Source organism: Carassius auratus, chromosome 11 (assembly GCF_003368295.1).
Source record: "Carassius auratus strain Wakin chromosome 11, ASM336829v1, whole genome shotgun sequence".
Classification (NCBI taxonomy): Eukaryota; Metazoa; Chordata; class Actinopteri; order Cypriniformes; family Cyprinidae; genus Carassius; species Carassius auratus.
The window spans coordinates 12335182-12346126 of NC_039253.1; the positions used below are offsets into that span (position 1 = coordinate 12335182).

Here is a 10945-nt window from a genome sequence, read left to right on the forward strand (position 1 = left end):
GCGGGAGAAAGCATGTGACTCACTCATTCTGTTTGCTCTCTTCACTTGTTTTAAGAGAAACTGAATTTTTCACACTTCTCTTATTAAGAGAATCCTTTTTTGTATGTACTCTAAACATTATCGACAAATGATGTCTTATGTTCAGTACATTGCTTATGCTATTGAATTTAGCCATAGCCCATCATTTATTACATGTATAATTCATTTAATTGATTTGTCTATTGGTCTGTATGTGGCTGAATGAATTATTGAATCAATAACGCCTTGTCCGCCTTAAATGTAATAACTACATTACATTCATACTGTATTTAATGACGATGTTTTATTTAATAAGCAGTCTAGCATAGTAGGGGAGATAGACAATGACAAATGTGTGGGCAAGAGCAATGAAACGTTGGCCAAATATAAGATAGCTTTGAACAGTGTTTGCATCTGGCAGCAATGAGAGTTTCGTTGTTATTATTTAATGTCTTTCTTACCCTCCCTTTCTCTCTGTTCTTGCAGTGAAGTTCGAAACCTGTCAACAAATGGAGGAGGTTTCTTTCGAAAGCAGTGACCCAAAGTTCAGCGTTCGACCGGATGGCTCTCTTTACGCAGAGCAACATGTGACGAATCTAACTGAACCCATTCAGTTTATGGTGACAGCCAGAGACAGCGCGGGAAAGTATATCTGGGAGACCACTGTTAAACTGGCCCTCGCTGGACACCTGCTATCACCTCCTGTTAACCAGGCAAGGACAAATGATCTGTCATTTATGTCAAATATTATTCCAAAAACATCTGTTTGTGAACAGATTTGTGTTGAGCTCATTTTTTATAAGCCACATATGTTATCTTTATATTTTATATATTTAGCTGTAGTATTAATAAATGTAATTTTAAATATATTTATGTTAAGTAGTTATTTATAAATTTATAAAAAGCATAAGATACTTCTTTCAAAAAAATACAAAATCTTAAGACCCCAAATTTTGAATGGTAGCATGTATACATTTTTTATTTTTGTAGTTTTTCTTTTTTTTCTGAGAGTGTTGTGAAAAGCTGTGCGTGAGTCTAGCAGCTCAGTAACAGAGTGCATGAAATAATGTGCATTGATTGAGTTCATGGTTTTAGGGGGGTCGTGGGGGGAGATGATGTGCAGTCTCAGTGTAATTATTTGCCCATATAGCACCAGCAAGAACGAGATTCAATAACACAGCAAGATGTTATTACATTTAAGCAATCATCAGAATTTGAAAAGTAGTTTTAGCTTTTAAATTGATTACATTTCGGTTCTCCCTCTCGTGCATGTATGCACAGGCGGCGATGTCATGCGTGGAGCGCTTTTAGAGGGTTTGCACAAGCCCTTGGCAACATACCAAAAGTCATGATCTGATTATGAAAGTGAATGCTCAAATTTAATTTTTATACAAAAGATGAAAGGAGTAATATTTCATCTAAGTTAACATACCCCCCCCCCCCCAACCCCTCCGCCACCCATTCACACACACACACACACAATTCTGCCACGATGTGTCCTGCTTGGCAAGTATTATTAAACTTTTAATACATGTGGCAGTCATGCTCATGTCCTGTGCTCTGGTGTAGTGCAGATGAGGTGTACAGGCTTTATATAGATGTCTTTCCCACTGGCATCGGACTGTTTCTGCATCCAAAGTGACCTAGAAATGCCAAGCAGCGAGGCAGGGATGCCGGTCCTCTAGGGATCCTGGAGTCTGGTCTGGCGAGCCCTATCCCCGTGTCCCTAACCCCGCACATGTCCTCTCCTTCTGCACGACCATTTAGAGAAATGTCTCCTTGCCAGTTACAGCAGGTTACCGAAGGACAAACGCACATGTGCGCACACACACGAAGCAAGAAGATACATGGGTGTTCTGGGAAATGTGACTCTTTGCAACTCTCTGACCTAGTTGAGACCGTGAATAATTAATGAAAAAATTATCAACATAAAAATGAAGTAGTTTGGCTCTCAGAGTATTTCAGCATTAAGGCATGTTTGATCTGTTTATGTGCCAGAATTTCATCTGTCTTGTCCCGAATTCCTGGCAGATGTGATTTTCATTAATTAATTATCCTCAAATAACTCAATGAAGTACCAAAAAGCAGGGTATAGGATCAATTTGACAAAGTAAGGGAGGATATTATGAACCTTAACAGTTTGGCTTGTGTCCAGTATAATGTCTACAACAGCTTCTTTTTACTTTTTCTTTTTTTCTGCATCATGGCCAAGCAGAATAAAAAATGTGATTATTCCTATATTATTTTCTTTTATTAATCTAATTATTCATTTAACATACTGTATGTATATATTTGTTATTATTTATATACACATTTTATACATCTATATAATAATATTTATAATAACTGTTAGCATTATGTTGTTGTTTTAAATGGATAGGAAGTTTGATCTCACGTAAAACAATAGAGATTTATTAATTACTTTTCTATACATTTTATGTAATCTATTTTGGCCTCTTGATTTGAAAGACGTATGTAGTGCTTAGGAAAATTAGCATAGAAATTAGCACTTAAGATCAGCACCATCTTAAACGAACTACTCACATACAGAAATGCCCATACAGACACACACATCCGCACAGCCATGACTCATTTGCCATAAAAGTAATTAAAACAAGGCGTCTCATTTACAAAGAAAGATAGTCTTTTGTTACTTTGATGTAGCAGAGATGCTTTGGAAGAAAGACATTGATATGGAAGCTAGCTATTATCAAATGTGTATAAACAAAGATACCCCTCAGTAGGTTACATGTAGTTCAGTATAAACTTTCATGGCATACGCCTGGATGGTGTGGCTTTTATTTGTTTGATCCATGTGCAGCTTTCATTCTGGAATATTCTGTTGTATCTCCTCCTGGGCTGACAAGTTCCACCCAATGCTTTAGAGTTCAGCACAACAGTGCAGTTTCTTTGTCCCCCAACATGTTTTATTGAGCAAAGTTTCTATGCTTTTGGATGGTTCAGGTCTAAAAATACCCAGGACTGTTCTTTGGCTGGCATTTAGCTCCATATGAGCCTCATCTGCCCCTGAGCTGGAGTTTGGAATTCATGTGTGATGGGAATTATGTTCAGCGGCCATTACTGCAGGTCTGGTTTCCTCTCAACTATATGAATTCATATGTACAAAAAGTCAGAAACTAAACAGATTTTAAGTCTTACAAGATTTAAGCACAACATAACACAATATTTTGTTTATGTATGAAGAGTCATTTGTTCAGTATAAGTTTAAAATTGCATCATAGTTCACAAATGATAATTTATGTTTTTGATCAACTAAAAAGAACTGGTTGTTTTTGAATTCATACTGGCTCAAAAGATTCATTTATTTGTTTGGTTCAATATAATATAACCTACCCATAAACATCCGTGTATGGCCCATAATCTTACATTGATGACGTTATTTGGGGCCCAAGTTCACGCAGTAGTGATTCATTTTGCGCTGTAGTGATTATTAGTCCTGCCACAATTCCCGCAGACCCAATCGCAAGCTCAAATAACTAATTAAAAGCAAAATTATTTGAAAAACAAACACTTAAAATCACCGTGATGAGAACTGCTTAAAATGATGGAAACCATCTTCGTAAAAAAGTATTTGAAGTGTAATTTTGATTATTTCGTTTAGCTTACATCCTATTCGTTCAAATGGAGAGAGTGGGGTTTATGACCTATACTACTGCTAGCCACCAGATGGCGATCAAATTTTTTTGGATTCATTTTTCAGGATGTATGTGGTACGCTTGATTTCATCCTGTAGATTCAGTAGTGATATATTTGTTATAAATAAGAACCTAATGCCACCTAGCTGACGCGATTAGCGAAAGGTTTTTTATTTGTATTTTTTGCAGCACTTATTATAAACCAAGAGTAATTCTTTCTTCTCGCCTTTTTAATAATGGAACTTCAGTGAAAATCCAGGTACATTTCCATTTTCTCTTGATAGTCTGGGGTGAAGACAAAAGTAGCAAATGATTGTTGCCTAATGGGGAATTTGCACATACTGGCATGTAATGGAAAAACTCCAGACAGGGTTGCAAGCAGTGCAATGCGGCCCTATAGAACAATAACCTCCAGATGTCTGCTGCAGAGCTGCAGGCTGACTGATGCCCAAATGGGTTTCTTCTCAGCAGGGAGGGATGGGGAGCCAGCTGGCAGGGCTGGTTCTTCTGGAGCTACGGGAGCTCAGGGCAATCCAGGCAGCCATTTCACACATGCTGACTCCTGAATGCGCCCACACACACACACACACACACACACACATGAACGCAGGCATACGTAGCAGAACATTCCCTACATCTGCCGTGTGCCATCCCACAACACAACATGCTTGTTCTAGTTTATTCTTTCCTCACTGTCTGTTGTAATGGGTGCAGTGCTTGTTGCCCTACCAGAGGAATAAACCTTTTCATTAGGCATGCTGTTGTAAGTCTGTGCCTTTCATTGGTGCTGCTATGCTATGCTGCATCAGACCAGCCTGGATCTTCCTGTGCTGTTGGCTACACATTCGGAGGAATGCTTCTGCAGCGCCAGTGAGACCTGATTGAAAAATCAAGGTCTTTATCACAGCCTCCAATGTCCTGTTTGTCAGCAGGCAACCATTTTCTTTTATAGAAATGGAGTGAAAGACAGATCGAGAAGATGAATACCCTGCACTAATGAACAGATCTGTGAAGGGAGAGATTACCTAAATGTATTACTTCAGATTTATGTGCCCTCTAGAAGCTTGTTTTCTACAAGTTCTGCAAGTGCACAAAATCACTTTCACAGACTTTTGCATTAAATGTTCGTTCCTGGTGGAATGACCTGCAAAAAAAATCAATCCAAGCAGTTGAGTCCTTAGACGTATAAAAAAAAATGGACTAAAAACTCAACGATTCCATAATTATTTGACCCAACTCCTATATATCAAATTTTATAAAAAGAAAACTTGTACTCTATGCATTTTCTAACTGCTTGTTTTCTTAAAAAAAAAAAACCACTAGCTTCTCTATTATTTTTTCTATTCTATCTGTTTTCTTTTTATTGATTATATAATTCTATTAACAAAAGAAAAAAATCTTAGTATGTGTATTGCATTAGGCTAACTGAGACTTGTCTTAGCTCTTGCACATTGCTCTTTTGTTGATTTTGATTGCTTCCTTTGTCCTCATTTGTAAGTCACTTTGGATAAAAGTGGCTGCTAAATGACTAAATGTAAATACAGTACATAAGATTTTTTAAATGACATTGTGCCTATATAACCACCTTGGGTGTGCATTATTTTTCAGTAATTCAGTAGCCTGTCGTCAATTATTACTTACATCATGGAACCGTTGTTGCCAATAATGGACTTTTTTTTAAAGATGCTGGTTTAATTTTTAACTTGGCAGTTTAGACACAGGAGCTTTCGAATGCTTCTCATAATTTGTCTTTTGTCTGGGAGGATTATTTAGCCCTCACTGCTCAACTCGATTTCGCCTCAATCTCTTTTCCATTCTCCAGCCTCTTCTTTCTCTATTTCACCCTCTTATGCACACTAATTCCACCTGCCGCCCCCCGAAAGGTCTTGTTGCAGCCGCTCTCTGTTGCAGGAGCGGGTACCTACCTGTGAGCTTCATGGATGAGCAGAGCTGAGGCGGAAGTGATTTTATCAGTGCCTCACAGCTGCCCTCCTCGCTCATTCATCGTCTCCCTCCCTCCGCTACAATCCCTCCATTTTCCGAGCCCCTGCAGCCAGAGCCATCAAGCTGTGAAAAATTAAAACAAAAGAGGGAAAAAATACAATATGTTTGCTCAGATTTGCCTCACATCTGTTCGAGCTCTTCTGCCGACAAACCGTGTTTGTGAGACATTGATAGGCTGACCTGCCTACGCATGCTTGAGTTGGCAACCCCCGCCGGGGGACGCAAGACAGGCGGAGAGAGAGAGATAGAAGACTGGGATTCGGCTCGAAAATGCAGTGCCACAAACGTTGAGGTGTCAGGGGAAGAAACGGCAACACAGGATTACATGAAAAGCTGACAATTCAGAGATGAGCGCTAAAGACACTAAATAATCTGCAGGACCCCACGCACACACACACACACACACAATCAGCCCCTGTGACAAACGGTGGCTGTTTATTTGCTTCAGCCCTTTTCCTTGGCCTTTGGATGAATCAAGTAAGGGTCAGCGGCAGCTCTAGTTTTTCTTGTCTAAATTATTGATGTGGTATTTCATCAATCTTTTTCATTGGGCACCCATGAGGAAATGTCATGGTATGCGTCACTGTGGTATTGCTGTGTTATAAGGGCTGGTTTACAGAGGCCTTGACGTGATTTGTCATTTTGATTGGTCGTTTTAGCAGAAACCCCACAGCTATGTTTACGATCTCGACTCAGGGCTCAGGTGCGCACGTCCTGCTCCACAACTATTTTGTACCATTGTCTCGCAAATAATGAGTGATTAAAAGTATGTGCCCCTAGGGGTGTTTGTCTGTTCAGCCTGGTTGTTGTATGCATCTGATTGCTCTTTAATAACTCTGGAGACTTAAGAGTTCTCACTTTATTCAACTCTGTTTCAATGTTTCAGAGTGTTAATTTGAATGGTTTTGTAGTCTTATTGTATTGAAGTCTTTCATTTCGGGTGCGGGGGTTAAGTTGGGGAGGGGGTGTTCATTTAATTCATTCATTTTAGTCAGTTTGAATAAAAAACAATTAATTAATTAACTCGAACCCAACTTACCTAAACCAGCTTTATTAAGTATATTTATAATAATTATTATTATTTTCTTTTTTTGTTAATCGAAATAAAACAAAACAAAAATGTTAGATAAAAAAATTGTAGTATTAAAATAAAACTTATATATAAGTATAAGTAATATAAGTAAAACTTAATATATATATATATATATATATATATATATATATATAGTCTATTATAAATTATATTTTTTATATTTTAGTTTCTCATTTCTCCCAATTTAATTTGCTGTTTGAAAATAAATCATTTCTGATTTTCTTTTTGAATCATCATGTTCTTATTTATAGCATTATATTTAATTCTTTATTGTTGCTTTTTAATATGCTGTCTCTGTGATAACAAGCTTCATATGGAGTGTGCATATATGTTTCCACAGTTTGCTGGGGATGGTATTTATGGCGGATCCTCCCACAACCACTATCAAAATCCCAGGCTCATTATGTTTCCACGACAACACCAGCGAGGCTCGTCCAATGGGCTGCGGCGACAGAAGCGAGACTGGGTCATTCCACCAATCAACGTGCCTGAAAACTCCAGAGGACCCTTCCCTCAAGTTCTCGTCAGGGTCAGTAACGGCTACAGTTCACAGCTAACTTATAAAAAGCCTAAAAAGCTTTAATTTTATTAAAGGCACAAGACATCTCCATTGCTTTTACTTAATAATCATACAGAATATTTTTACACATGCCACTTGGTTGTTAGTAAAACAGATATAACTTTCAGCCATGAATGAAAAGACTCAAGATCTTGGCAAGCTTTGTCTCTGAGAACAGACAGTTCCACAACTGAAGTTTCACTGTGTCCCTTCGAGACATAAAAGAACAAGTCTCTCTCAAGTCTCCACACAGAAGCTTTTACCAAGGCCTCGCACTTCTGAAAGACAGAGCTTTCCTCGCCACGTCTCTTGAACCGCAGAGAAACCTAAGAGGTTAAAAAGCAGTATCACAGGTGAACATTTTCAAGAGCTTTCTTTCAGACAGCTCTTCTGCGTCTGCCGCTGAGAGCCCTTCTAAGGTAAGAAGAGGACTTGTGCTCCCTCTCTGAGTCAAGGGTTGATGAGGAGGGGGCTCAGAGTTAGATTGGCACAGGGTATCAACATCTCTCATCCATCTAATGCTTCTACAAAGCCTCTGCTTAACTTTCTTCAGAATGAGATGAGGAATGAGGCTTTGAGGGATCTTTTCTATCATATCTACAGGGTTCACTGCTAGGTTAAATGTAAGGCATAACGTACAGTCAGGGTCCTGACCAACCCTGATTTCACCGAAAACCAAGAACATAGTGCAAAAAATGCAAAAAAATAAATAAAAAAAAAGACTTAAAGTTCGAAGGTTTATGGGCCATAGATGAAAAAGATTAATTGATCATTGTGGAATATAGAGTTTATTGGTCATTACACTGCATTATTTGGCCATTTAATGCCATTATTGACCAATGAGAATTCAGAACCAATCAGAAAGTATTTTAGAAAGCAGTGTATAAGAAGGGAAATTATGTGATTGAGGACCATAATGGAAGACTGTAACATAGTTGGTATGGCAGAAGGTACTTGAAATGTTGAAGAGGATGTGTTCTCATAAAGAGTTTTTATAGAAACCTGCACTAAAAAGTATCCGCCTCTGCAGTACTTTGAGGTGTGTTATCCATGCTTGAGCTTTTCTGGGGTTCTACAAGCTTAAGTTTGTGTTATCTGTCGTTCAGACTCCAGCCTGGCCTTAGCATTCTGTGGACTGTCCTCATAAACTCCCTCACGGCCACTTGTACCTCAGATTACACCCATGGATTACTACAATCTCTTCCCACCAATGCGCACGCAGACGCATGGACATCACTTTAAACCACCCATATGGAAAGATTAGAAAACCTGTAAAAAAAGCATGGAATCCGTTTGAGGGGAGTTTTGATAACCCTTCTCACCTCTAGCCTTAAATGTTTGGCTTTAGAGACCCAGGTCTGTGGGTGTGTGGAGCTGACATGTTATGCTTGTTGGCTATTTTCAGGCAATAAAAGATTACCTGCTGCAGCCAATGCCAGGCAAATCCACACTTTGCAAAAGCAGATTATTCTGTACAGAAATAATAATAAAAAAAATAAATAAAAAAGGCTTCTTTTCAGGTCTCTGGATTTTACTTTACATAGAGAATTCGTAATTTGAGGCTTACATTTCGTATCAAAAAACCCATCCTTTATGCATTTCTGAACAGTTTCTATAATGTAGAAGAAGTCTTGTAGTACCAAGGACATGATGTAACACACAGAACCTTGAATTACATCTATACATTTGCATGCCATTTTGAAATACATATCTGAGCACATTTCGCTCAGCAAGAGCCTAGCCTGACCCATTTTTTCAGCTCCCAAATTTTCTGCTTATTTCTCACAGAATTAATCAATACACTTTTGAATCTCATAGGTGTAATTATACAACCAGCAAATTGTGTTATTAAGATTAAAAGGATACTTCACCCAAAAATTTTAATTTGATGTTTATTTGCTTACCCCTAGGGCATCCAAAATGTAGGTGACTTTGTTTCTTCAGTAGAACACAAACTGAGAGTTTTAACTCAAACCGTTGTAGTCTGTCAGTCATATAATGGAAGTAAATGGGAATCACGGCTTTGAGAGTAAAAAAAAACATAAAACAAAACTAAAAACCCTGCGGCTTGTGACGATACATTGATGTGTAAATAATAATAATAATACATTTTATTTATAATGCGCCTTTCACATGCTCAAAGCGCTAGAAAAGACACAAAACGATCAGTGTGTGCAAGAAACTGAACAGTATTTAAATTCTCATTCTTGAGAAAATATATTTATTAAAAGTCTAAAAATATATATATATTCTTGCAGGGATTAAGAATCTCTGCTCTAGTGTCTAATTACCTCTATCAAACAGTTGTCACTTTCTCTGCCTATTGTCTAGAGACGCACAGCACCGAAGGACAAGAATGAGTTTCATTGACATGAATAAAAGCAAAGCAGCATTTATTCTTGTTTACATTTTCTACATCCCCAATTACCTACGAAATTCGAATTCCAATAAACAATACATCCCCCCCAACACACGCACACAAAATGAAAGCGGTGAATTCTTAATTTACTGACTAGCTCGAATCAATTTCCATTCTCCCATATTGGTCCATTAGCTCCGAGGGGAGATAGGGAAGCTCAGTGCACCTGGCCAGCTCTAGTATTCACATTCTCTGTGTCCTATTATTTGGTGAGCAGAGCTGGGGCTTTGACGTTGCATGGATGATTTAGAAAACGAACTGCAAAGGGGTATGTGCGCTAATGCTGCTAATGGCTGCTTCTGCCTGACAATGGAGCTCGATGATACCTGGACCTGAGCTTGGAGAAAAGAAATAGACAGGGATCATCATTCTAACCTGCTTGTTTTTCAGCATGTGTGTGTGTCCATCATATTTTTAAAATATTTCTTACATGCTATTCAGGTGTGTAACAACGTGAGAGTGAAGAACGGATGACAGAATTTTTATTTCGGAGGAAAGTGTTCCCTTAAGCACAGGCTGGGAGAACAAAGACTTGGCCAAAATGTTTATGCAATTTTGTCGTATATGCAATCTAAACAGGTTTGCGGCAAACTCCTTGGGCATACCAATGAAAGACAGAAGTTTAGTTATTCTGTTTTGACGGGAGTCAAGATATCTGAGGGCGATCACCCACACAAAGGAGACATCAAGCTCTAATCTAAGCGGCTTGCTATGTGATTACATGTCTCTACCTCAAGCAAAAAATCCAGTGTGGTAGAAGCATAATTAGATCTCATGGAATGCTCCTTGACTAAAACTGGCAGTCATACATAGCCTATAGCATTACAGCTAGTGTAAGTGTCCTGGTGGGGCGCTTCTATTACCGCCTAACTTAATCAGAGGCAGTAAAAGCATGGGTCAGAGGGTAACATATTCACTTGAGTGGAGAGTTTGAATGATCGTTATTTCTCACGCTGGCCTTGAATAACTCTGCGGTTAAATAAGCAAGACGTATAGTACGCTACTTGTCATGTGAAACTTTGCACAAGTGTTAGAAAGTTCACTCACTGAGTACCGAACTTCCTTGAATGTGGGCCCACACGATTTCAGCTTCAAGAACCTGCGCTAAATGGCTTGATGCAGCGGCTTGCTTGCGTGTGTGAGCATTTGTGTGTGGGTGTGCGTAATTTTAACTTAGAGTATAATATTGTAATGTG

At 38.6% G+C, this 10945-nt stretch overlaps 1 protein-coding gene across 1 annotated transcript in view; it reads left to right on the forward strand.

Moving 5' to 3' along the window:
- LOC113111038 (cadherin-4-like) overlaps nucleotides 1–8822 on the forward strand; it is a 137196-nt gene extending 128374 nt beyond the window's left edge. Inside the window, exons 4-5 of the mRNA XM_026275411.1 lie at nucleotides 505–731; nucleotides 7112–8822. Coding sequence (XP_026131196.1) covers nucleotides 505–731; nucleotides 7112–7354 — 470 coding nt within the window. The 3' untranslated portion in view covers nucleotides 7355–8822. The remainder of the gene's footprint in view (nucleotides 1–504; nucleotides 732–7111) is intronic.
- The last annotated feature ends 2123 nt before the right edge of the window (nucleotides 8823–10945 follow it).